General features: G+C 57.3%; 3 protein-coding genes across 3 annotated transcripts; 1 reads left to right on the forward strand and 2 right to left on the reverse strand.

Moving 5' to 3' along the window:
• Nucleotides 1-29: 29 nt before the first annotated feature.
• atad3 (ATPase family AAA domain containing 3) lies at nt 30-7,526 on the reverse strand. The gene is made up of 16 exons (XM_006642120.3): nt 7,206-7,526; nt 4,689-4,765; nt 4,499-4,600; nt 4,354-4,413; nt 4,180-4,249; nt 3,017-3,182; nt 2,746-2,815; nt 2,515-2,670; nt 2,385-2,441; nt 2,163-2,288; nt 1,655-1,779; nt 1,521-1,572; nt 1,244-1,314; nt 929-1,096; nt 387-495; nt 30-288 (listed from the first exon to the last, which is right to left on the reverse strand). The coding sequence occupies exons 1-16, from the start codon at nt 7,390-7,392 to the stop codon at nt 115-117; spliced, it is 1,770 nt and encodes a 589-aa protein (XP_006642183.2). The 5' UTR covers nt 7,393-7,526; the 3' UTR covers nt 30-114.
• A 361-nt stretch (nt 7,527-7,887) lies between these two features.
• LOC138225103 (uncharacterized) lies at nt 7,888-9,939 on the forward strand. The gene is made up of 5 exons (XM_069184031.1): nt 7,888-7,999; nt 8,455-8,567; nt 8,655-9,177; nt 9,257-9,397; nt 9,528-9,939. Exons 1-5 carry the CDS (start codon nt 7,941-7,943, stop codon nt 9,745-9,747), a joined length of 1,056 nt encoding a protein of 351 aa, XP_069040132.1. The 5' UTR covers nt 7,888-7,940; the 3' UTR covers nt 9,748-9,939.
• Nucleotides 9,850-19,876, reverse strand: vwa1 (von Willebrand factor A domain containing 1). The gene is made up of 6 exons (XM_069184030.1): nt 19,040-19,876; nt 15,415-15,969; nt 14,272-14,553; nt 12,760-13,035; nt 12,316-12,585; nt 9,850-11,588 (listed from the first exon to the last, which is right to left on the reverse strand). Exons 1-5 carry the CDS (start codon nt 19,140-19,142, stop codon nt 12,317-12,319), a joined length of 1,485 nt encoding a protein of 494 aa, XP_069040131.1. The 5' UTR covers nt 19,143-19,876; the 3' UTR covers nt 9,850-11,588; nt 12,316.
• Between the last annotated feature and the right edge of the window lie 6,583 nt (nt 19,877-26,459).

The following is a 26,459-nucleotide window of genomic DNA, read 5'->3' on the forward strand; positions in this document are numbered from 1 at the left end:
CTCAGGATTAATCTGCACACCGCAGTCACTGACGTTTGACAGCTGTGTTTAATCAGACGCCCCATCCCACACCCTTACAGCCCCAAGCCCCTCGGCGACCCCCTTCTCCCTTCGTCAGACTGGGGTGCCCTCCGGGGGTGGTGGGGTTATCCCCGGCTTGCCCTCTCCCTCAGCATGTTCCCGTCTCAACCAGTCCATCTTCTGCTGGTGCTGCCGGATAGCATCCACCACCCGCGTGTCGATCATGGCCTCAGTCAGAACGCCGTCCATTGAGGAGTAGGCTGCAGCCTGGGGGAGACAGAGGAGGAGATGGGCTTGAACACCTCCTGCAAGCGAGACTGCGTCAGCAAACAGGACTGGGTCCCAGCGAAGGCCGCGCTGCCTACCTGCCAGGCCACGCCCAGCTTGGAGATCTCCCTGCCAGACATGCCCCCCGTCAGCCGGGCGATCTCAGAGCACTTCCTGCCGTAGTCGAACTGCGCCAGCTTCAGACGCCTGCAGGGGAGTGAACACGATGTCAGAGAGGGCCACTGGCGTTCACCAAGAGCCCCCAGAGGGCCAAACCGTGGCAGCTGGTGCACAAAGAAGCCTGGCACGTACAGTGGGCATGTGCACAGTAATAATAATAATAAGCAATGAAGGCACATTTAGTACCAGAGATGAGATAAGAAAGCTTTCCGGCTGGGATTCTGAGACTGACCAGCTGATGACAGACAGACCCAATCCAGTCAGTCTTATTGATCACACCTGTAAGCTGTTGAACCAAGCAACAAGTCTGTTCAGTTAAAGGAAGGGCTTTTAGTCCTAAAAACAATCTTTATATTACTTAATTTAACAAATCACTTATTTAGATGCTTGCAGTGGACTGTTCCAGGTTGAGAATGTGGTGATTTAACGGTGGGCAGGGTCTCTCCGGGACGGCACTCACTGCTTGCCCTGCGTGGCCGGCTCCAGGACGTATCTGTCGAAGTAGAGCCTGACCAGGCGCTCCCTCTCCTCCAGCCCCGGCAGCGCGAAGTTCACGATCTCGTCGATCCGGTCGTTGATCGCCCAGTCGAACTGCTCCGGCTGGTTGCTGGCCAACACCAGCATGAACCTGCACACAGGGGAAGGGGAAAGCGTTCTGAACAGGGCACGCACAACGTGTACAAACGCAGACAAGCACACACATATGCACACACGCGTACACACGCAGACGGGCAGATGAGCACGCTCGCAGATGCGGGGGGGGGGGCGGGCTCACTTTTTGCTCTGCTCTCCAGTTCGGTACAGGAAGGCGTTGAGAGTGGCCCTGAGATCTTCACTGATCTTCTCCTGAAACACAAGACACACACTTCTATAAGCACACAACTACAGACAGACATGCAGGTCAGAGAAACACACAAACTTCTATAAGCACACCACAACTACAGACACACTTCTATAAGCACACCACAACTACAGACACACTTCTATAAGCACACCACAACTACAGACAGACCCGCAGTCACAGAAGCACGCAGGAGGAAGAGAGGACTCACTGTGGCCCTCTTGCGGAGGAATGCATCAGCTTCATCTACGAACAGCAGGAGACTGTGGGCAACAGGAGAGAGTCAGAGGGGAAAGGGAGGAGTGGGAGACAGGGAGAGTGGGATTGCTTCATGATGTGCCGTACCCTCTCCGGCTGGTGTTGGCCCAGTCAAACACCTTGTGCATGGCAGTAACGCCATCGCGGCCCATCGGCGCCACGTCCCCCCCTGTCATGATGGCGTAGTCCATCCCAGAATGCACTGCCAATTTCTGTGAAGAAGACAGACAGGTGAGACTCTCAGACCCACAGCCACACAACAGCCCCCCTGTTCTGCACTACACAAAGGTACTGGATTACCAAGCGCGTCCGCACAGGAGGACAGCGGATTCGGCAAGGACTGCGCTGCAGGCGCCTCACATCCCAGCAGGGTTAGAGGTCTGCCAAGCCCTTCTCCTCTACTGCTGGGAGCTTGTCACTACTCATCCCCTGACCGAGCAGCTCCGGGCCCTGCTACTGGTCAGAGAGAACTGTTCCGGAGCCTGCCGACGCCGGTGACCGTGCGCTGTGAGCTGTGAGGCATGGAAAGGCATGTCTACAGCTCAGCCCCACATCACAAGTCTCCACGCCTGCCACAAGCCCGGTTCTGACCCACCTTGGCGAACAGCGTCTTGCCGGTACCAGGCGGGCCGTACATCAGGATATTCCGGTACAGGCCGCGGTTCTGCCGCGTGTTGCGCGTCGCTATGGCGATGTCCCGCACGCGCTCCTCCAGGGCTGGCTGCGGGGGCAGAAGCACGACAGACGGTCAGGACTGGACGCTGCAGAGCCCAGTGGCCAGGGAGACAGCGGCGCCGGAGGCCCGTGTCATACTCACGCTGAGCACCACGCCTTCCAGGGCGTCCTGGGGCTTGCTGGTCAGACGCTTCCCGACCTGAGAGGGAGAGAGGGGTCAGTGTCGGTCCGGCGCGCGGCTCCACAGACACGGGCTCGCTGACCGCCCTGACCTTGATGGGGTGCTTCAGGGTCTCCGCCACTGTGATCCTGGACGTCTCCCTGACCAGCGACGGCCTGCCCAGCCGCGCCTCAATATAGCGCCCTGCCACGGCGGTGGCGTTCCGCGCAGAGTACACCCCCACGGCCAGGAGGGTCAGCCCTGCCACCTGGGGGACAGGGACAGGGGGTCAGACAGAGGCGAGAGGCTGGCGGCGGTCGTGCGCTTCGGGGCGCGCTCTCACCGTGGCCGTGACCTTGTCCCAGTCCGACACGAAGGCGCGGAACCCCTCTCCGAACACAGCCCCTGCCGTCCTGGATGACAGACAGGGTTCCCAGTTACTGACAGCGAGCCACTGGCACCAGCAGCCATGACAGCAAAACAGCACAGGGAGACGGCGGTACAGGCGCAGGAGAAACAACGATCAGAGCTCTCACACGTTCATAGTTAGAAACCAAAGACACACTTTCATACGAATGAAAGCAATGCGTTCTGTCCCCCTCCCATCCCCTCACCGAATGGACTCCAGGACAGTCTGTCTGTGCTCGGCCGCCTTCAGCCGGATCTGCTCGCGGATGATGTCAGCATTCTCTCGCTCCACCTTGGCTCGGGACCTGGCCTCGGCCTCGACCCTCAGCATCTCGTTCTTGTGCCGCAGTTCCATCTCGTGCTCGATCGTGGCTGCGCACGGACACCGTCACTCAGAGAGACAGTGCTCACACACACACACACTGTCACTCAGAGAGACAGAGCTCTCTCACACACACACACACAGTCACTCAGAGAGACAGCGCTCACACACACACACACACACACACACCGTCACTCAGAGAGACAGAGCTCACACACACACACACACCATCACTCAGAGAGACAGAGCTCACACACACACACCGTCACTCAGAGAGACAGCGCTCGCTCACACACACCGTCACTCAGAGAGACAGCGCTCACACACACACACCGTCACTCAGAGAGACAGCGCTCACACACACACACAGTCACTCAGAGAGACAGCGCTCACACACACACACACTGTCACTCAGAGAGACAGCGCTCACACACACACACCGTCACTCAGAGAGACAGAGCTCACACACACACACACACACACCGTCACTCAGAGAGACAGCGCTCGCTCACACACACACACCGTCACTCAGAGAGACAGTGCTCACACACACACACCGTCACTCAGAGAGACAGCGCTCACACACACACACCGTCACTCAGAGAGACAGCGCTCACACACACACACACCGTCACTCAGAGAGACAGAGCTCACACACACACACACACACCGTCACTCAGAGAGACAGAGCTCACACACACACACACACACCGTCACTCAGAGAGACAGAGCTCACACACACACACACACCGTCACTCAGAGAGACAGCGCTCACACACACACACACACACACCGTCACTCAGAGAGACAGAGCTCACACACACACACACACAGTCACTCAGAGAGACAGAGCTCACACACACACACACACCATCACTCAGAGAGACAGCGCTCACACACACACACACACCATCACTCAGAGAGACAGCGCTCACACACACACACCGTCACTCAGAGAGACAGCGCTCACTGAAGGACAAATGACACTCAGGCTGGAGAGATGACAGACAGGTGGACAGGAGGACAGGCAGTGCCTGCAGGCCCTACCTTTCCTCATGGCTTCCTGCTTCTGGACGGACTCCTCCTGCTTGCGCAGGTTCTCCTCGTTGAGCAGTTGCTATGAGATTACAAACAGGCAAAGGGACAGTGAGCCAGCCTCCGAGCCTGAACTTTCACCACAGCCACTATCTCCCCTGGGCCCTCGGTCCCGGGACATCTCACCTGCTGTCTCAGCTGGTCCTCGTACCTCTGTCGCGCCAGCTTGTCCTGGTACTGCGCTCTCTGGGGAGAGAGAGTGGGAGATGAGCACAAGCACATGGCCGCTCTCCCTGGCCTTCCTCGCACCTGCAGCCCCGCCCCCCCTCACCGCCTGGTGCTGCTTGGTCTCCTCCCCCAGGGTCTTCCGCCTCTCCTCTGCCTGGACACGGATCTGGTCCGTCTTCAGCTGCTCCAGCGCTGCCTCGTACTCCTGACGCGCACGAGGAGAAAGGAGGTCAGTCGGTCAGTCGATTCAGGCCCCACGCGGCACCGGGACTTTAACCTGCAGACAGACTGACCTTCATCTTGCCCTGGTGCTCCATCTGCAGCGTCTGCTCCTGCATGCGCGCCATCTCCAGAGCCTCCTTCGCATGGCCTGCAGAGTGACACACACGGCACAGTGCCAGTCAGCACGCCAGGCTGATCCACTCCGGGTTTTACAGCATTCTCACTCAGACTCCCTGTCCTGTCCACCTGACCCACTTCAGTAATTACACTGCCCTCACTCAGACTCCCTGTCCAGTCCACCTGATCCACTCCAGTAATTACACTGCTCTCACTCAGACTCCCTGTCCAGTCCACCTGATCCACTCCAGTAATTACACTGCTCTCACTCAGACTCTGTCCAGTCCACCTGATCCACTCCAGTAATTACACTGCCCTCACTCAGACTCCCTGTCCAGTCCACCTGATCCACTCCAGTAATTACACTGCTCTCACTCAGACTCCCAGTCCAGTCCACCTGATCCACTCCAGTAATTACACTGCTCTCACTCAGACTCCCTGTCCAGTCCACCTGATCCACTCCAGTAATTACACGGCTCTCACTCAGACTCCCTGTCCAGTCCACCTGATCCTCTCCAGTAATTACACTGTTCTCACTCAGACTCCCTGTCCAGTCCACCTGATCCACTCCAGTAATTACACTGCTCTCACTCAGACTCCCTGTCCAGTCCACCTGATCCACTCCAGTAATTACACTGCTCTCACTCAGACTCTGTCCAGTCCACCTGATCCACTCCAGTAATTACACTGCTCTCACTCAGAATCTGTCCAGTCCACCTGACCCACTCCAGTAATTACACTGCTCTCACTCAGACTCTGTCCAGTCCACCTGATCCACTCCAGTAATTACACTGCTCTCACTCAGACTCCCTGTCCAGTCCACCTGATCCACTCCAGTAATTACACTGCTCTCACTCAGACTCCCTGTCCAGTCCACCTGATCCACTCCAGTAATTACACTGCTCTCACTCAGACTCTGTCCAGTCCACCTGATCCACTCCAGTAATTACACTGCTCTCACTCAGACTCCCTGTCCAGTCCACCTGATCCACTCCAGTAATTACACTGCTCTCACTCAGACTCCCTGTCCAGTCCACCTGATCCACTCCAGTAAATACACTGCTCTCACTCAGACTCCCTGTCCAGTCCACCTGATCCACTCCAGTAATTACACTGCTCTCACTCAGACTCCCTGTCCAGTCCACCTGATCCACTCCAGTAATTACACTGCTCTCACTCAGACTCCCTGTCCAGTCCACCTGATCCACTCCAGTAATTACACTGCTCTCACTCAGACTCTGTCCAGTCCACCTGATCCACTCCAGTTAATACACTGCTCTCACTCAGACTCCCTGTCCAGTCCACCTGACCCACTCCAGTAATTACACTGCTCTCACTCAGACTCCCTGTCCAGTCCACCTGATCCACTCCAGTAAATACACTGCTCTCACTCAGACTCCCTGTCCAGTCCACCTGACCCACTCCAGTAATTACACTGCTCTCACTCAGACTCCCTGTCCAGTCCACCTGATCCACTCCAGTAAATACACTGCTCTCACTCAGACTCCCTGTCCAGTCCACCTGATCCACTCCAGTAAATACACTGCTCTCACTCAGACTCCCTGTCCAGTCCACCTGACCCACTCCAGTAATTACACTGCTCTCACTCAGACTCCCTGTCCAGTCCACCTGATCCACTCCAGTAATTACACTGCTCTCACTCAGACTCTGTCCAGTCCACCTGATCCACTCCAGTAAATACACTGCTCTCACTCAGACTCTGTCCAGTCCACCTGATCCACTCCAGTAAATACACTGCTCTCACTCAGACTCTGTCCAGTCCACCTGACCCACTCCAGTAAATACACTGCTCTCACTCAGACTCTGTCCAGTCCACCTGACCCACTACAGTAATTACACTGCTCTCACTCAGACTCTGTCCAGTCCACCTGATCCACTCCAGTAATTACACTGCTCTCACTCAGACTCCCTGTCCAGTCCACCTGATCCACTCCAGTAATTACACTGCTCTCACTCAGACTCCCTGTCCAGTCCACCTGACCCACGCCAGTAAATACACTGCTTTCAGCAAAACACCTTAATAAGAACCCTGCAGCTGCTAAGACCTAGCTCAAGACCTAGCACCTGATAGCTGGTGGGCAACTGATTCAGTCTCACAGACACGCGATTGCTCACGCTGACCTGGCCATGTGACACACTGACGCCCCTATAAGAGAGGGCTGATACCCTGGACAGCGACGTGATCCCACTGGAGCGGAGGAGGACTAACACAACATGACCCGGACGACCCTTGTACCTTCAACCTGCCAGTGTGACACTGACCACTGACTAGTGGACTGCGCCCAGCACACACTCCCAGTTCCGCACACTGGGCACCACAAAGAGAGACAGCCCACAGCCAGAAACTGTACCCATTCACGGCTCTCCCATTCATTCATCTGTCATGCAGCACCGGCCTGCTGGTTCGCAGCCGGGCCCAGCGGCGCCGGGGGTAGCCTCTGGACACTCACGGGATTTGTCGAGCTCCCGGGCCGCCTGGGCCGCCCGTTCCAGCCCGGTCGGGTCGAAGTTGCTCCATTTGTCCTTGGGTTTATCCCCACCGCTGCCTCCCGAGCCCCCAGCCGGCGGAGGAGGGGGAGCCGGGAGATCCGGGGGCGGGCTGGGCTGCCCTTTGTTCAGGCCGAACAGCCACGACATGCTGGTCGAATCGGTCGAGGCGCAGTCCGGTTCGGCTCGCAGAGACGGCAGGAAGATCCACTGCAGCCGGCAGCACGCGTGTGACCCCGCAGCCCTGTGCGCAGGCGCGGCCCGAAGAAAGCGGAACCGCCCCTCGCAGAAGCTCTCTCTCCCGATTGGCTCTTGCAGCGCTGGCGCGTCTCCTATTGGTTGTGCACCGCTGAAGGTCACGCCGTCAATCACACCCACCTCCGACTGCGTCTGGCGGACGGTGGCCGCACAAGGTCAAACATGATTGCGATTTTATTTTCTTGAATAACACTTCACTCTCGCAACACTTCCGGAACTTCAGCTGCCGGTCACATTCCCACTGTCACCACAGGATCTCAGCTTTCCTGCGAGCCGCGGGTCGGCCTGGAATGGGTGCCTCACTCCTGTTATTGTAGCGTGGAGGTGGACACGCGTCTGCCAGGCGCCGTTTCCTGCACGTGTCGGGTGGGCCGCGCTGGGTGGGTCCGGGCGCAGGGGGGCGTGCCGGGGTTGCTAAGGAGGCGAACAGCCGGAGAGAGATGGCGGAGCCCGGGTCCGGCGGGGAGCTTGTGTTGTGGGGCCACAGAGCCCTTTTCGGGTAAACCACTGCCCGCACTCGGCTGGGGGCAGGAGCAGGGGGCAGGGGGCAGGAGCCGGGGCCAAGGCAGGGAGCCGGGGGCAGCGGAGACACGGCCGGTCGCTAAGGACTCTTTCTCGCTGTCGGTCTTGTGGTCGGAACAGTATCTGTGTTCAAACTACTGGCGAAGCCTGAAACGCTTTTATTTTGCGACTAAAGAACGTTCCTCGTGGTAGCTCTCTGCCCGTGCGTCTCTGTCTGTCTTTCCTGTCCTCTCTGGGCAGCCAGGTCTGCCTGTGTCCAGGCTGTGGTCACTGAGCCTGTACTTCGTCAGGGTCTGTTTCTTTTTGCTGTTTCTTATCTTGGTCAAATATTCGGCTAGTTTGTATTGTCTGTTTAGGGTTCTGTAACATTCCAGTTTGTGTGAGTGTGTCCAGTGTGTGACATTCTCTGTGCCTGCCTGTGTCCTGATGCAGCGCAAGAACCAGTGGCCACAGGAGCAGCTCTGAGAGAACAAGCACCACGCGTCACCTGAGCGTGCGCGAGCGGCTGCAGGCGCCCGCCGCGGCCAGCCCGCACGGCCCTCTGGGTGAGCGCCCCCCCGTCCGTCCGCGTGCAGAGTGTCCTCCCGCGGCCCCGCACGGCTGACTCGCCCGCTCTGCTCTCTGTGTTGCAGTGCAGCCTCCGGCCAGCAGGGGGAGCCCCAGCCTGGCAGAGCTGGAGAGCAGCCTGTGGGAGCTAAAGAGGGAGGTGGAGGAGCTGCAGCGGGACTTGGGGAGCCAGACCCCCACCTCTGTCTCCACCTCCAGGGACGCCTGGTTTCTGACCCCTTCACACAGACTGGGGGTTCCCCTGAGTGCCTCGTACCCGGGGCTGGGCATTCTGGGGGTCACAGGGACCATTAGCTCAGGGGAGTCCCCTCTTGCCATGCTCTCCAGGCCTGTGGACTTCGAGGCCTTGTTGGCCCCCCCACACCTGATTGGGGTGCCCTCACTGCGCCCCCCCCGGTCTCGCCCGCCCTCCCCGTGTCGCTCCCCGCCCCCGGCTGCCGCCCGCCCCCCCTGGAGGCCCAGCTCCGCACACCCCCGGGCCCTGCCGGCGCCCCCCCCTCGCCGGGGCAGGCCAGGGCCCTGGACACCCTACAGCCTGGCCCCCCCCTCACTGCCCTCCTTCCCGCGGTGCCTGGAGCTGTCGGAAAGGTACAGGTGCTCGCCACTGGGGGGCGCTGGTTCGGTGCTGACTGATATCGCTCTGACTCCGCTCCCCCCTCTCCCTCAGGCTCCTGGGCGACCCCCCCTCCCCCTACCAGGAGGAGCTCTGCCGTCTGAGGCTGCAGCGCCTCCGTGTGGAGGAGGACCTGCTACTGCAGCTGCAGAGACAGCGGGAGCTGGAGAGACTGCGGGGGCCGCAGAGGCACTGGTGAGAGTCGGCGAGCACTGTGTGACCCTTAACGACCGCTGCTCCGAGTGTGTGTGTCTCTCAGGTACGCTCTGGACGTGTGTGTGTGTGTGTTCAGGTACGCTCTGAACATGTGTGTGTCTGTGTTCAGGTACGCTCTGAAAGGTCCCCAGTTCCACTATGAGGCGCGCAAGAACAACGAATTGCTGCGCAGCCATGGGAACGAAGACGCCCTCAGGAGCCACAGGCTTGCCCTGCTCGCTGCCGCACAGCAACAGGCTGACAGCACAGCGCCCCCTGGCTCCGAGGAGGACACACTGCAGCCAGGGACTGACACTGGCGGGTGGCGGGGAGGAACGTGGGAGGGGTAAGGGGTTCTGTCAGAGAAGCTGGTAAGGGAGGAGAGGGCTGTATGGTGGCCCAGTAAGGACAAACACAGCTGCTCCATCATCAGTAACAACACTGACTCCACATAGCATGGGCTGATTCACTTTAATAACTTTACACAGACATATACTGTACAGAACAAAATGATCAAATTAAAATATTCTTTGAAGAAAAAATATTAGTCATTTATTTTATATATTTATTTATTTATTTTTTGTTAATACAAAATGGCCAAGCTTGGTTTGTGCTTTATTCTGTTAGTGTGTATAGCCAAATAGACACAAGAGGGCAGAAATTCTGTTTAGTAAACCAGGAAACTGTGTCCTTGTGGCGGCCATTGTGGCTCTACCTTCCACTAACACCTATGACTGTACTGTATATTCTGGAGCTGTGTGTAATAGTGTCTCGCTGTCTGTTGGGGGTTTGGGTTCCCAAATAATCCCTTTAACAGTTTGGAATCCCACTAGAATTACATAATAAGGACAGAATTTTTTTACAAACGTCTTTCTGCATTCCTGCGTTCCCTTTGTCTTCAACGTTTAGTAGTTAAGGACTGTAAGTGATAATTAGTGCAATTTCATTTAGTTGATAATTGACTCAATTAAGCTGCTAAAAACTGGACTGAAAGCCAGAAGAGATTGGGAATCTCTAGAGAGGGGAATATGTCACTACAGATGCTGCTACAGCTACCAGACCCAGACCCAGACCTGGAGCCACAGGACGACCCGACAGATCCACAGTGACTCATCGGCACCACGAGGGACTGTCCAGCTGCAGTAAAGTCTAAACCGAACTGGCCAGGCAGGCCAACTGGGCAACAGGTTCAAAACTCCCTGATGGCTTCTAACAACCCTCTTCCCACCCATCTACAACACAGGCCATCTGTGGGGCCAAATAAAGGGTTATGTGATAGTCTTACATAACAGTGAAGACTCTCGGGGGCAGTCCTACTGTTCTGGGACTGTAGCTCCTGTTGTAACAGGACTGGTCTACTGTACTGGGACTGTAGCTCCTAGTGTAACAGGACTGTCCTGCTGTACTGGGACTGTAGCTCCTGTTATAACAGGACTGTTCTTCTATGCTATTATTGTAGCCTTCAATTACAGTATACTGACTGGTGGTCAAAAATTAGTATTGCACACAGGTCTTTAGAGGAGAAATGCCCCTCTCATGATCAAGGCTGTGTTTGTGCCTCAGCTTGACAAGGCCAGTGTCCCAGCTGTGTGGCTTTGTTCTGGGACACCTGTCCCCTCTCTGTCTGCATAATGGCAGAGCTCTGACTGTAGGGTGAGGGCCCTTCATAACACAGAGCCTGGTTCCTGGGCCACTGGGGATCATGCTTCAAAGACTGGAAGTGCAATAGAAAGGCAACTCTCTCTCACAGGCACCCTAGTCACTGCAGTCTGGGTCAGGACAGACAGCCGGTTCCTGCTGGTGGGCAGGTCTGAGAGGAGAGTCCCAGTTCCAGCTTCATCCTGCAGGGGGCGGCAGGCGCCCACACTCTAAAGTGCTCAGTTCATCCAGTGTCCGTCTGAGTGCTTGACACGACGAAAAGCAGATGCCCACAAAGTCACTTACTGTGTGAAAGCCTGTGGGCATCAGAGATAGCAAAGAGGGGGAGAAAGCAAAAGAAGAGTGGGCCGCAGTGTGTTCGATAGGTCAGTGTTAGTACAGCTGCAGGGCCAGAGAAGTGAGGAGCACCACCCCCTGGTGGTGGCAGGTGGAATCGCAGTGTCCAAGGTCTCCCCCCTCCCATCTCTTCCCTCCCTCCTTCTCTAATTTGTGCTCACTGAGCATCTCCATAATCCCAGGGCACACACAGAGTCTAAAAGAGAAAGATTTAACAGGATTATTTTCTTGAATTGTTTATTTTATAAAATAATTAACTGTATATGTCCCAGTATATATGAAACGTGTATGTATATGTCCCTCAGTCCAGGTGTGTGAAGTGTGTGTATTTGTACCTCAGTCCAAGTGTGTGAAGTGTGTGTATTTGTCCCTCAGTCCAGGTGTGTGAATTGTTCGTTTTTGTCCCAGTCCAGGTGTGTGAAGTGTGTTTTTGTCCCACAGTCCAGGTGTGTGAAGTGTGTGTTTTTGTCCCACAGTCCAGATGTGTGAAGTGTGTGTATTTGTCCCTCTGTCTAGGTGTGTGAAAGGTGTGTTTTTGTCCCACAGACCAGGTGTGTGAAGTGTGTGTTTTTGTCCTACAGTCCAGGTGTGTGAAGTGTGTGTATTTGTCCCTCTGTCCAGGTGTGTGAAGTGTGTGTATTTGTCCCTCTGTCCAGGTGTGTGAAGTGTGTGTATTTGTCCCTCTGTCCAGGTGTGTGAAGAGTGTGTATTTGTACCTCAGTCCAAGTGTGTGAAGTGTGTGTATTTGTCCCTCAGTCCAGGTGTGTGAAGTGTGTGTATTTGTCCCTCTGTCCAGGTGTGTGAAAGGTGTGTTTTTGTCCCACAGACCAGGTGTGTGAAGTGTGTGTATTTGTCCCTCAGTCCAGGTGTGTGAAGTGTGTGTATTTGTCCCTCAGTCCAGGTGTGTGAAGAGTGTACTTTACCTCAGTCCAGGTGTGCAGTGCAGCAGAGCCCCTCCCCGCGGGCTGTCCTGTACACAGGTGAGACACAGACACGGGTGATGGGGGGCAGGCCCGTCAGCAGGGTGGAGAGGGAGTCGGGAGGTAGGTAGCGTGAGGTTTTGGGTCCGGAGGGTGATTCACCTGTCCAGCTCAACCAGTAGCCTTGGACAACCCCCTTGCCCTCCCGCCATGACACACGCACCGAGTCCCCCCCGGCTGGGGTCAGCTGCAGGTCAGACAGCGCTGGCAGCACTGGGAGAGAGAGAGACAGCTCAGAGTGAGGGGGAGGGCGAGTGAAGGTCAGAAACAGCCAGGGAGAGAGAGCAGAGCGAAACAGAAAGCCGTAGGAGGAGACAGGGGATCAGAAAGATGATTTTGACCTTGAAGGAGACAAACTCCATTCCTCCTCTCAGCTCTCAGGCGTACCTTCCTGCGTGCAGGCCTTGACAGACATCGCCCTCTCCTGGCCAGACTGGTAGCGCGCGCTCACTGTCACCAGGTAGCTGGTGTCCGGCTGCAGGCCGTGCAGGACGGTGGAGTTCTGCAGCCTGCTGACCGTGACAGTCTGGGCCCGGTCCGCGGGCAGGGCGCCGAACTGGATCAGATACTCCTGCACCGAGTCCGGCTGGAGCGGGCCCCAGCTCACGCGCAGACTGTGGGCGCTGGAGTCGGAGATCAGCACCTGCGCTGGACTGAGCTCCTCTGAGGGGACAGGGGGGAAGACAGATTAGAGAGCAGAAGACAGGCGGACATGTCAGGACTGAAGGCAGAGGGGAGGAGTACGAGGCCCTGTCTCTCGCTGGGCAGCGCGGTGATGGGGACAGACTGGACACACTGGTCTACAGGGCAGTGTGGTGATGGGGACAGACTGGACACACTGGTCTACAGGGCATCCCGGTGATGGGGACAGACTGGACACGCTGGTCTACAGGGCAGTGTGGTGATGGGGACAGACTGGACACACTGGTCTACAGGGCATCCCGGTGATGGGGACAGACTGGACACACTGGTCTACAGGGCAGCGCGGTGATGGGGACAGACTGGACACGCTGCTCTACAGGGCAGCGCGGTGATGGGGACAGACTGGACACACTGGTCTACAGGGCATCCCGGTGATGGGGACAGACTGGACACGCTGCCCTACAGGGCAGCGCGGTGATGGGGACAGACTGGACACGCTGCTCTACAGGGCAGCGCGGTGATGGGGACAGACTGGACACACTGGTCTACAGGGCAGCCCGGTGATGGGGACAGACTGGACACGCTGGTCTACAGGGCAGCCCGGTGATGGGGACAGACTGGACACGCTGGTCTACAGGGCAGTGTGGTGATGGGGACAGACTGGACACACTGCTCTACAGGGCAGCCCGGTGATGGGGACAGACTGGACACGCTGGTCTACAGGGCAGTGTGGTGATGGGGACAGACTGGACACACTGCTCTACAGGGCAGCGCGGTGATGGGTTTCAGACTGGACACGCTGCTCTACAGGGCAGCGCAGTGATGGGGACAGACTGGACACACTCCTCTACAGGGCAGCGCGGTGATGGGGACAGACTGGACACACTGCTCTACAGGGCAGCGCGGTGATGGGGACAGACTGGACACGCTGGTCTACAGGGCAGCGCGGTGATGGGGACAGACTGGACACACTCCTCTACAGGGCAGCGCGGTGATGGGGACAGACTGGACACGCTGCTCTACAGGGCAGCGCGGTGATGGGGACAGACTGGACACGCTGCTCTACAGGGCAGCGCGGTGATGGGGACAGACTGGACACGCTGGTCTACAGGGCAGCGCGGTGATGGGGACAGACTGGACACACTGCTCTACAGGGCAGCGCGGTGATGGGGACAGACTGGACACGCTGCTCTACAGGGCAGCGCGGTGATGGGGACAGACTGGACACACTGGTCTATAGGAGCCCCTGTCTCTCACCAGGCAGCGTAGTGAAGGTCACACTCCGGGGCCGGTAGAACAGCTCGTTGCTCTCGGGCGTCAGGGTGGCAGTGTACCAGGTGTCGGGCTGCAGTCCGGTCAGGTGAGCGGACGTGGTGTCTCCCGAGTGGGTCAGCCTCCGGTTCCGATCCGGCGGCCCCCCCACTGGCCCCACCTCGATCTCGTAATGTCCAGTGTCCTTAGTCAGCACTGGGTGCCACTGCAGCAGGGCCCCCCGCGACGTCACCTCTCGGACCCGGAACCGCTGCACACGGATGAGCTCTGAGGGGGGAGAGGAGGCATGAGGGGACTGAGGCAGGGAGAGAGCTGGAGGCACCCGCTGCGCTCACAGGGTGCTCACAGAGAGCTCACAGGGTGCTCACAGGGTGCACAAAGAGAGCTCACAGGGTGCACACAGGGTGCACAAAGAGAGCTCACAGGGTGCTCACAGGGTGCTCACAGGGTGCTCACAGGGTGCACACAGGGTGCTCACAGGGTGCTCACAGGATGCTCAGAGGGTCTAGGCGACCAGCAGGCTTGCAGACAGTGAAAGTGAAGACGTTTCATCAGTGTGAGGTCAGTTGGACAGTCCTCTGTACTGTACAAGCGTGCCTTCTGATATACTACACACTGTTACTTCCTATCACTTTCTTGACCCATTTGCTGTTTTTATTCATGATTATATTTTTTCATTAGTAATCTAGTTTTACTTGTGACGCGTTGCAGGCCTGCTGCTCGATCGCACCCAGGGCTGAATAAAGTATTGTGGATTGGAGTTTGGATACACGGCACCTTGAAATGCAGTCTATGGTCACTCGGGCCAGCTGCAATGACACACTGGGTACACAAGAGGGCAGGACTGTGCTTCCATTTTCCTGCGCGAATTAGGTTTCTGTGCTTGGTCTCTGCAAGCACCTAGAGGCTGTCTCAGTGTCTCAGTCCGTCCTGTGTCTCAGCGTCTCGGCGCGTGAGTCAGTGTGATACTCTATCCCACAGTGAGAGACTCCCTCTATAAATACCCCAGTCTCACACTGTGGGGCCGGTGGGGGAGATTCCCTTTATTAATAGTCCCTTCTCTGGTTTCAGAGACTTCCCCCCTCTCCCCTCTCGCTTCCTCAGTCCAGTCCAGTCCGGTGGGCTCACCGACGATGGCGTCCCGGAGGTCGGCGGTGATGATCCCCAGGGAGTCGATGTCCACGAAGTGCAGGTGCCGCTCCTCGGGTGGGGTCACGACCTTCTGCAGCTCCTGCAGGTTCCCGTAGCCCGTGGAGACGGCCAGCACGGCCACGCCCCCCTGCCGCAGCCCGGCCATGGGCTGCAGCACGGAGCCGGTCATCACGCCGTCCGTCAGCCACACCAGCACCTTGGGCACGCCCGGCCGCGCGCCGCCGGGCCCGGGCTGCAGCAGACGCTCGCGGGCCAGCGCCAGGGCCGCGCCCGTGTTGGTGTCGCCCTGCAGCTGCTGCAGCGCCCGCAGCGCCTCCTGCAGGGCGGCCTGGCTCTGGTGCCGCCCGAAGCCGAACTCCAGCCGCGGGCTGGTGCCCACCTGCAGCACGCCCACCTGCACCTCGTCCGGGCCGAGCGAGAACGGGGCCAGCAGGTCGCCCAGGAAGCTCAGGATCCGGGAATACTCGTAGGAGGTGACGCTGCCGGACGAGTCCACCAGGAACAGGAGGTCTCCCTCGCAGCATCCCGCAACTGAGAGAGAGACGGGAGGCAGAGACACAGAGGCTGTGAGGCAAGAAGTTCACAACAGCAGACTAGTAGCCTGTCAACAGTGTGGCCCTCAAAAACCTGGCTGTTCCACACCCCCACAACCCTTAGTGTAAAGGAGTGCCTCCTGTTTTTCTCCCTTCTGTTTCCACTTGAGCTTCACTGCTGTCCCAGTCAGTCCTCTGGGCTGGCTTTTACAGGATTTAAAGCTCTTCTATGGTGCCTCTTGACGAGATCCGGGACGGGCCCGGGCCTGCCCAGCCCTCACCAGGGGAAACGGATTGTAAACAATAGACAGGAGCCCCTTCCTAATCTCCTCTGTCCAAAAGTGAAGGTATTCAGCCCCCCTGACCTGTCTGCGCGGACAGGATCTGACCCTGAGCAGCACTGTCCTTCTTGACATCCGTAGGCAGGTTTGTGACTGAGGTCCTAACAAAGAACTGCAGACCTGGATTCGTTTAAACACAACCCCCCTTGATTCCAGTTCTGCCCTCTTCATGCTAATCCTGAAGAGAAGGCTGTCGGTACACAGGCAGGATGGAGGCCTGACACAGGCGGCTCTCAGAGTTTTCACTCAGCTTTTCCATCTCTGTCCCACCCTGGAAATTTGGCTCCACCAAACTATTAAACGTTTACACAAAAACTGTGAATCTGAAACACCTCCAAAAGCCGGGATTTACGAGTCGGATGCAGCGAGACTGACTCCAGCAGCACTGCGGCGGGGAGCGAGGCAGGGAGTGGCGTCTGAGCGTTTGAGAGCGAGCGAGGAGCAGTCGGAGCTGAGAGAGAGGACAGCGATTCTCCGGCTCTGCTCTGCCGTCCTCAGGCACTACACTAACACAGCTCCAGCCTGGAGTACTGGGGTGCCCATTTCCTGCCTGGGGACACCCCTGTCCACTAGGGCTGCCCTGGGGTTCCCTGGACCTGGTGCCCCCAAGCGCCTGAAGCCGAACAGTGTTCCCGAGGGTGTCTCGGATCCGCGCGGAGAGGAAGAGAACAGGAGCTGGAAGCAGAGGCTCCAGGCGAACACAGGGGTCTCAGCCTCAGGGGGAGCAGAACTGTGTTTCTCTATGTGAAGAGCAAAGCTCTCCGGCTGCGCCCAGAAAGCACTCTTCTGCTGTGCACACACACAGAGCGCCGCAGACGTGCTGGGGCTGGCCCCAGAGACGTGCCCACGGCGCCTTGTAATACAACACAATACAGCACTGTGAGGAGTAAGTGTTGCTCAATACAATTCACTATCATGACACCAAAGGGGTGACACAGTAAAGGTCAGTACAGAAATACTGAATAGAGCTCTTTACAACAATGCAGTAGAACACAAAGCTCTACAGTACTGAATAAACCCCACAGCAAAGAATATTGAAGTGCAGGGCTACATAATACGTTTCACTGTAGTCCAGTCCAATGCAGCACCCCGGAGTACCTTTCACACCAGTACAATACAGCTGGGTGGGTACAGTACTTCCATCTTCCAGCAGCTTCATCCTGTTCAGGGTCACGAGGAGCCAGAGCCCATTCTGGCAAACAGTGAGGACAAGTCAGGGTACACCCTGGACAGGACACCAGTCCATCACAGGGCACACACACACATTCACACACCCTGGACAGGACACCAGTCCATCACAGGGCACACACCCTGGACAGGACACCAGTCCATCACAGGGCACACACACGCACCCTGGACAGGATACCAGTCCATCACAGGGCACCAGTCCATCACAGGGCACACACACACACACACACACACACACACACACACACACACACACACACACACACACCCTGGACAGGACACCAGTCCATCACAGGGCACACACAGACACACACACACCCTGGACAGGACACCAGTCCATCACAGGGCACACACTGACACACACACACACACACCCTGGACAGGACACCAGTCCATCACAGGGCACACACACACACCCCCTGGACAGGACACCAGTCCATCACAGGGCACACACTGACACACACATTCACACACCCTGGACAGGACACCAGTCCATCACAGGGCACACACCTGGGGGAAACCCACGACAACCTGGGGGGGGACATGCAAACTCCACACAGACAGCACCCCAGGTCCAGAACAGGGTTCCAGCGCAGTGAGGCAGAAATGCTTAACACTGCACCTAGTATAGTGCTGTACAGCACAGCCTCGCTGTTAATTAGTAACTTTCTCTCTGCACATTAATTATTATTACTTGGTTTACCCAGCTAAGCATTGACAACAGGGTTGAAAGTTCACTCAAGTCTAACTCACTGACAACCAGCTCCCAGACCCAGCACGCGCAGGTCAGCTCCAACACTGGACAGCAGTGTTCGGACGCCCTGTCACCTGTGAGCTCCAGAGACCTCTGGCATAATCCTGAATCTCTGAAGTTTACTCCCTCAGTTCCAGCACGGAGTTCTAGATTCGAACTTCAGGTTTCTCCTGTGAAATACACACATTCGACATTTCTACCGCAGTGCTCTGGATTCGCACAGCCCTTGGAAGTCCAACCCCACAGCCTGCTCACGCAGCTCTAAATCTGTACAGTCCAGGACAAGTATCTATCATCCAGATGAATCAGAACCCCCCCGTCACAGTCTGGACCCCTGCCGCCCAGACGCCACAGTCCGCTCACGCTGCTCTTTATCAGCGGAGCTGCAGCCGGACCGTGACAGGGCTGGGCACCAGCGTGAACAGCCAGGCGCCAGAGACTGGAGCGAGCCGCGGCTGCCCACAGCTGCCCACAGCTGCCCACGGGACAGGCCAGCCCTGGCCCCCCCAGCAGCTGCAGCAGCTCCCGTCTTCAGAGCTGTAGCGCCCTGGCCATAAGAGGACACCCTCGCACGTGTACAGGCCGCGGCGTCAAACAACGCGACACTCCTGCCCTCCAGCACGCTCAGGGATCGAGAAAACGAATGTTTGAATGAACAGTTTCCCACAGTTTCAACACAGCGTGTTCTTGTCACTCCGCGGTGATTCTCTAGCCACCTCGATGGACCGGACGGATCGCTCGCAGCAGGACCGCAGGTGACGTCCCCGCCCCGCCCCCCGACTCACCTGTCTCAGGTGCCCCGGCGCCCTGGGGGGTCGCCGGCCGCAGACAGAGGCTCGCGCAGACCCAGGCCAGCAGCGCGCGGGCCGGGGGGCTCCGGGGCATCATCGTCCGTGAATGAGAGGAGAAAGGCGGATTCTCACACGAGCGCTTCCGGGAGAGTGAGACAGGTCCAGCGGTGGCTCGGGGCTCCTGTGTCCGGCAGGCTGTGGTCCAGCGTGTCCGCTTTCACATTCCCGGGCGGCGCTCGCGGAAAGTCCCACTTTACCGGGGACGGGCAGTCTGCGGCACCTGCCGGGCTCTGTCCCGGGTCTGTCCCGGGTCTGTCCTGACTCAGAGTGCGCCGCGGCTTCGCCCAGCTCCCGTTCCCTCCAGCGCGCAACAAGTGAGCTCCCGGAGCGCCGCGTCGCTGCTCTGCTCCTCCCTGTCTCTGTCTCAGGAGGGCACGGCCGGGGGTCGGGCGTCACCGCCTGGATCCGAGCCCGCCAGTCACACGTGAGCCTGTCTGGCGCGCGGTTCGCTCCGGGGCCCCGGGCCGCTGGGTCTGCCCGCCGGTGAGCAGGACTAATAAGGCAAGTGGCGGCGCCGCTCTCACTCTCTCTCTTCCTCTGGAAGCGAGGAGCGGGGGAGTGGGAGGCGAGGGTTGATCTGTCACTTCAAGACTTAGGCGAAGGCGCAGGTCTTAAAACCCTCGGAGTTCCCGGGCCGAGACTGCGCTGCAGCGGGACTGTAGAGGAGGCGAGCCGGTAGCAGAGCGGACAGCTGTGGGCAAGAGGCCGCCCAGCCGCCCCAGACCGCAGGATAGGTGTGGTGCGAGCAGGACAACACAGAGAGCAAAATACAGTGTATATCAGTGTGTGTGTACAGCACACACCTTCAGCACAGTGTGTGTGAGTGCAGCAGTGTGTGTACAGCAGAGCGTGTGTGCAGCAATGTGTGTGTACAGCAGTGTGTGTGTGTGCAGCAATGTGTGTACAGAGTGTGTGAGTGCAGCTGTCTGTGTGCACCAATGTGTGTGCATGGAGCAGTGTGTGTACAGCAGTGTGTGTATAGCAGTGTATGTGTGTACACACGGTGCACAGTGTGTGTGAGTGCAGCAGTGTGTGTCCACCAATGTGTGTGCATACAGCAGTGTGTGTGTGTGCAGCAATGTGTGTGCCTTCAGCAGTGTGTGTGTGTGTGTGCAGCAATGTGTGTGCCTTCAGCAGTGTGTGTGTGTGTGCCTTCAGCAGTGTGTGTGTGTGTGTCTTCAGCAGTGTGTGTGTGTGTGTGGGGGGGGAGGCATATTGTTCATCAGAGTGTAAGAACGGCCAGCGTTCCTGGGAGTGGAAAAGCACAGCGACGGCAGAGGGGAACAGTCACAGGAGCTGATCCGTCCATCTGGCCTGCTTGTCTGGAGTAGCTAATTAATCCCAGAGCCTCACGCAGCCCCCGTCTGATAGAAACCAGGGCATCAGGGCTTCAGCCACAGTTCTGGGAACAATTTTCTACAATTGTACAACTTTACCAAAACATCGCGCGATTTCCCGTGCGTGCCTGTCAGGGCACTGCCTCCCTGCGTCTCCGGGAGATACAGAACACACGATGTGGCAACCTGAACACCTGTCTTTTTCAGAACTAGCTTCTTCAGGCTCAGTGTTTCCCATCTTGCCTTTGGCCCTGCAGTTTGTTTCTGCTGGTTTGTGAACTTGTTTACATTCAATGTCATCTGCCAAGTGTGGGCCTAGTCTCGAATTCTCTCTCAATCCTCATGAAGTTCCCTTGCAGCTCCTGCAGTGTTTTCTAATCCTCTTTAGTTTACTAGTTTACTAGCTGCCCAGAATGTAGGTCACTGATGTTCTATTGCAGTTCCCTGTGCTGCTATAACACCATCACCCCAGTCAGAGCTCTCACCCTTATCTGTACCTGTGTTTCCTGCACTTACTGGGTCTTATTTCAAGTACGTGCATCTCCTTGAATGCTAGTGCCTGCAGTCTGAGAACTGATTTGAGACGAACTTAATGCCTTCTGAAAACCCACAGGTATCCTGTGCTCTGCGTCCATCAGTCCTGCTGCTTGTTCCTGGAGCTCTGCCGAGTTAGTTCAGCAGACCTGTCTCCTCTAAGCCCACAGTCTCTCAGGGACAGGACCTGTTCCGACAGGCCGCGGATGGGTGCCTCGCGGGCGTCTCGCAGTCCTCAGTGTCAGGCTCAGCCTCGCTGTGTCAATGGTGCTGTCAGTCGGGGGGCCGATGTTGTCATGGCGATGGAGCCTTCAGTCAGCGTGTGTGGATGATGTCATGGTGTTTCGGCATTGTTCCACAGGTTTCCGTGATGTGGCTCCCCCATCCATATGGAAGAGCGAGAGAGAGGGATGGAGAATGAGAGGGATGAGAGACTTATTAAAAGTTTGGAGCAGTGGAACTACAGTGTAATATTCCATGACACAATCTGAATCACAGCAGCCCAGAGAGCAGAGAGAGAGAGTGATCTGTGTAATGTACAGAAAGTGAGCGCACACAGAGTGTGTGTGTGTTTCAGAGCATGCACAGTGTGTGTATGTTTCAGAGCACATACAGTGTGTGTGTGTTTCAGAGCACGCACAGTGTGTGTGTGTTTCAGAGCACATTCAGTGTGTGTGTGTTTCAGAGCACGCACAGTGTGTGTGTATGTTTCAGAGCACGCACACTGTGTGTTTCGGAGCATACACACAGAGTGTGTGTGTGTTTCAGAGCATGCGCAGAGTGTGTGTGTTTCAGAGTATGCATAGTTTGTGTGTCTGTGTGTGTGTCTCAGAGCACGCACAGTGTGTGTGTATGTTTCAGAGTACGCACACTGTGTGTTTCGGAGCATACACACAGAGTGTGTGTGTGTTTCAGAGCATGCGCAGTGTGTGTGTGTGTTTCAGAGCATGCGCAGAGTATGTGTGTTTCAGAGTATGCATAGTTTGTGTGTCTGTGTGTGTGTGTGTTTCAGAGCATGCACAGTGTATGTGCAGTGAGTCAATCAGAGAGTGGTGCAGGTGTGTGGTGTACTGCATGCAGACTGAGTGTGTCAGTGAGACAGTGTGTGTTAATTGCTGTCAGTGTGCAGGACTAATTGTGAGGAAACATTCCATAAGGATTAGCTCTTGACAGTCAGACAATGTGGACATGTGCTCACAACAGCAATGACTTTTTGTAACTTCTTTTAGATGTAAAAGTGCTTAAAATATGTTTTTAAAGGAAGCACTTGAGTCACTGTGGCCTGTCGCCAGAGGACAGGGCGCCGAGAGAGACTCTGAATCGCCTCTATTGTAACCGAATGTCAAGAGGACTCTGCTGCACAGCCCCCAGCTGTCCCTCCAGGAGAGACAGGGGCGGCAGGAAGTCTCCAGGAGAGACAGGGGCGGCAGGAAGTCTCCAGGAGAGACAGGGGCGGCAGGAAGTCTCCAGGAGAGACAGTGGCGGCAGGAATCTCCGTGACGCAGAGGCAATGATGCCCTTCCTTCAGGAACACACCTGGGGGCTGCTGTGGGGGGATTCTGTCTGGTTTTGCTCTTTAAGTTTTGCTCTCTGACCTGTTTTATAGTTTTTCCAACAGAGTGTGTCGTGCAATGTGTCAGTGTGTGTCACTGTGGAGTGGGGTGTGTGGTGTAGTGTGTGTCGGTGGGTGTGCATTGTGTGTTGGTGTATGTGTGTGCAGTCTGTGTGTGAGTTGTGTGTGTGTGTAGTGTGTGCAGTGTGTGTGAGGTGTGTGAGGTATGTGTGTGTCATGTGTGTGCAGTGTGTGCAGTGTGTGTGTGGTGTGTGTGAGGGGTGTGTGTGTGCAGTGTGTGTCGCTGTGGGGTGGAGTGTGTGTCGGTGGGTGTGCATTGTGTGTTGGTGTATGTGTGTGCGGTGTGTGTGCAGTGTGTGCAGTGTGTGTGTATCGTGTGTGTGTGCAGGGTGTGCAGTGAGGTGTGTGTGCAGTGTGTGTGCAGTGTGTGTGTGTGCAGTGAGGTGTGTTTGCAGTGTGTGTGCAGTGTGTGGGAAGCAGCCCAGCCTGTTTGTGAGCTCAGAGGACCGCTGTGCTGGGCTGATCCTGCCAGTCACCTGGACGAGGCTCTGGGTCTCCCTGTCCCCTCTCTCTCCAGGGAGAGCTGCACTCCTCCTCCTGCTGTTTACATTATCAGCCACATTGTCAGGATTCTTCTGAGAAAACTCATTCCTCTCTCTCTCTCCCTCCTGCCTGCTCTCAGGTTTTTGTCATGGCCCCTCTCAGCTGTGTTACAGAAACAGGCATGGCTGCTCTCTCAGTGAGCTGTGTCAGTGTGAACAGTGCTGAGTGTGTTGTGTGCTCTGCGTCAGTGTGTGTTGTGCTGTGTTGTGCTGTGTGTGTTGTGTGTCAGTGTGTGTATTGTGTGTCAGTGTGAACAGTGCTGTGTGTGTTCTGTGTTGTGTGTCAGTATGAACAGTGCTGTGTGTGCTGTGTGTCAGTGTGCGTTGTGTGCTGTTTGCTGTGTGTGTCAGAGCAGTCTCAATCTGTTTTGGACGCAGCTGACCAACAGCTGGACTTTCATCCTCCCCAGACTACAGCCTCATCAATAATAACCCCCCGCAGAGCGACACCGCCAGTGACCCCCACACTGTCCCGGGACAGCGCCCCCCCCGCGGACGGGCCAGGTGCAGCCCGGCTCAGTGACGTCACCGGCTGCTCCCCTCATCCGAGCTCTCTCTTTCTCTTGCTCCCTCTGCACAGAAATTCCTGCTCAATTTCCAAACCAGTGGGAAGTGAGGGGGTGGAAGAAGTGCGGAGCGGGTCGGGAATCGGAGCGGGTCAGCGGGTCAGCGGGTCAGCGGGCAGCTCACATCCCGGGTCAGGCGCTCCAGCCACAGCCCCAGTCCTGGCGCACTGCCACAGCAAGCAGCTGTGGGTCACCTGGCCACACTGCTTGAGCCCACTCAAGGGCACCCACAGACACCCACAGAGACACACTCCAGCCACCCACGGACACACCCCAGACACACCTCGGACACCCACAGACACACCTCGGACACCCACAGACACACCCCAGACACCCACAGAGACACACTCCAGCCACCCACGGACACACCCCAGACACACCTCGGACACCCACAGACACACCTCGGACACCCACAGACACACCCCAGACACCCACAGAGACACACTCCAGCCACCCACGGACACACCCCAGACACACCTCGGACACCCACAGACACAGAGACACAGAGACAGAGACACACTCCAGCAGAGACACACAGAGACACACTCCAGCCACCCACAGAGACACACACCAGCCACCCACGGACACCCACAGACACCCACAGACACTCACACACACCCACAGACACTCACACACACCCACAGACACACAGAGACACCCACACACACTGCCCCGGCTCACTGCACGTCATGCCCGTCTCTGGGCGCTGACTCTGTCAGAATTCCAGATACCCGGGGGTTAAGCTGCCCCTTTGGGGTTCTGGGCTCGGGGAAAGGGGGGCTGGGGGAGACCAGCTGATGGTGTAGGAGCTCTGGAGGGCCGCGGGGCAGGTGACCGGTGCTCCGTGTTCAGGGCGCGGGACAAAGCCGGAGCTGAGTAGCAGCAGGGGAATTCGTGCCGCCTGTGTCAGGAAACCGCGAGGCCCTGGCGCGGGGCCGCTGGCATGCGTGTGTGCGTCTGGCGGCGCGACGGGCGCGTTCAGTATCGGCTCGATCGCCAGGTGGGGGAGGGAGGGGTCAGCCTGCATTCCTTTCCCTTGCTGTTTGATTGGCTGCCAGCCTGGGAAAGGCATTCCGTCGCTATGGCAACGTGCCCCGAGAGCTCCGCCCTGGCACGGCCGGCCCGATGGGCAGAGAGCACGCACACGCAGAGTACTCTCCCACAGCATGAGCACTGTGCTACCGGAGTGTGCTCACCGCCGTCAGATCGCCAGGCGTGAGAGAAGCCGTTTGCCTCCATGGCCAGGTGCCCCCCGGCCAGCAGGGGCTGCATAGAGAACCTCACCCTCACAGGCAGGAGACTGCAGGTGGCACAGGGGGACGTGCGAGCTCCACCCAGAGGGTGCTCCCGCAGGGCTCCACGGAGCGGTCAGGCGGTCAGGGGCGGAGGCTCCGGTCCACGGGATTTGCGCTCTTCCTGCTGTTCAAGAAGGATGTTGTTGTTTCCCTGTTTATGTGCTGGAACGCCGCCGCACAGGCATATTCCAAAGGATTTTCCGGAGCTGGTGCTCCCAGCAGGAGACAGTGCCGGGGCTGGGAGGCGGCCAGAGGGAGGATCTCGGGAAGCTCTTCCAGCTGCTGCCAGCCTCTCCAGGTGTTTCCAGATGTGGGAGGAGTGCAGTGAGGAGCTGCGTTGACAGCAGCTGTTAACGACCCCTGCTCCCTAACGAGCTGGGCTGGTGCTAACGACTGGGTTCGGGGGTGGAGCGGAGGGGGGGTTGAGTGATTTCTGGGTCTGTTTTTACACAGCTCTCCTCTGTCTTTCACTCTTCCAGTCTCACCCCCTTCAAACTCACATCACACACCGGGCTGCAGCGCTCGTGAGTTTCCTCCCCTGGCAGGACTGGAGACTGCTCTGGCAGCAGTGGGAATTCTGGGATTTGATCTGTTATTCTGGGGAACGTGGTCTCTGAGCCTGTCCCCTCTGGGCAGACAGGTCTCTCCTCTAGCACCATCAGCCCCAGTGTTGTGGGTGTCGGCTGATGCCCCCCAGTAGGACAGAGCAATGCGGGGGAGAGGGGAGAGGAAGGAGGGGTGAGCCAGGGTGTCATGCTCTGTGTCCCAGCAGTTGTGAGTCTCATTGAGGACAGAGCCAGGGTCTCTGAACAGCGCACTGGAGCAGGAACAGCAGTAGAAAGCAGCAGTATGAGAAACAGCAGCAATAACAGCAGCTGTATTAGTAATAGCAGGAGGACTGGCCAGAGGAGAGATGCTGCAGCCGCTGTGGCTGTGGTGCAGCTGGGGCAGGGAGTGGGCCGGTCCTGGTTCTGATTCCTGCTGCTGTTGTACTTTCCGAAGCCTGATGTCATCGCAAGGGCTGAGAGATGCTCTTGTCCTTTGGGAACAATCACAGCTTTGACTCTGGAGCCCCGCGGTGCCGAGAGCCAGGGGAAGCCATGGACCAGGAGGTGAAGGGGCACGTGGGACGGGCTCCAGATCCCCGCCCACGGCACACATTCCCTGTGACCTCACAGGCCACCGGACACACCCTGCCACACGTTCCAGAGGACTGATATCACAGCTCATGGGTGTGTCCAAGACTGGATTCCACTCCAGTCTGATCCACTCCAGGTTTTACAGCATTGTTAAACAGGCTCCCAGTGCACTGCAGTCTGATCCACTCCAGGTTTTACAGCATTGTTAAACAGGCTCCCAGTGCACTGCAGTCTGATCCACTCCAGGTTTTACCAGCTGTGGGGCTCTTGCATTGACATCTACACCTGGTGCTGGACATTATTATCTC

Source organism: Lepisosteus oculatus, chromosome 25 (assembly GCF_040954835.1).
Source record: "Lepisosteus oculatus isolate fLepOcu1 chromosome 25, fLepOcu1.hap2, whole genome shotgun sequence".
NCBI lineage: Eukaryota > Metazoa > Chordata > Actinopteri > Semionotiformes > Lepisosteidae > Lepisosteus > Lepisosteus oculatus.

What these genes read in the sequence shown, in the direction of transcription:
- atad3 (XM_006642120.3), bottom strand. Translation starts at nt 7,392, where the DNA reads ATGTCGTGGCTGTTCGGCCTGAACAAAGGGCAGCCCAGCCCGCCCCCG. An exon ending in CCCTGAAGCACCCCATCAAG is followed by an intron (nt 2,442 to 2,514) that starts GTCAGGGCGGTC and finishes TCTCCCTCTCAG; the next exon opens with GTCGGGAAGCGTCTGACCAG. An exon ending in CCGGCCACGCAGGGCAAGCA is followed by an intron (nt 496 to 928) that starts GTGAGTGCCGTC and finishes ACTCCCCTGCAG; the next exon opens with GCGTCTGAAGCTGGCGCAGT.
- LOC138225103 (XM_069184031.1), top strand. Translation starts at nt 7,941, where the DNA reads ATGGCGGAGCCCGGGTCCGGCGGGGAGCTTGTGTTGTGGGGCCACAGA. An exon ending in GGCCACAGAGCCCTTTTCGG is followed by an intron (nt 8,000 to 8,454) that starts GTAAACCACTGC and finishes GTCCTGATGCAG; the next exon opens with CGCAAGAACCAGTGGCCACA. An exon ending in TGCCTGGAGCTGTCGGAAAG is followed by an intron (nt 9,178 to 9,256) that starts GTACAGGTGCTC and finishes CCTCTCCCTCAG; the next exon opens with GCTCCTGGGCGACCCCCCCT.
- vwa1 (XM_069184030.1), bottom strand. Translation starts at nt 19,142, where the DNA reads ATGATGCCCCGGAGCCCCCCGGCCCGCGCGCTGCTGGCCTGGGTCTGC. An exon ending in CGCCGGGGCACCTGAGACAG is followed by an intron (nt 15,970 to 19,039) that starts GTGAGTCGGGGG and finishes TCTCTCTCTCAG; the next exon opens with TTGCGGGATGCTGCGAGGGA. An exon ending in GACCTTCACTACGCTGCCTG is followed by an intron (nt 13,036 to 14,271) that starts GTGAGAGACAGG and finishes CTGTCCCCTCAG; the next exon opens with AGGAGCTCAGTCCAGCGCAG.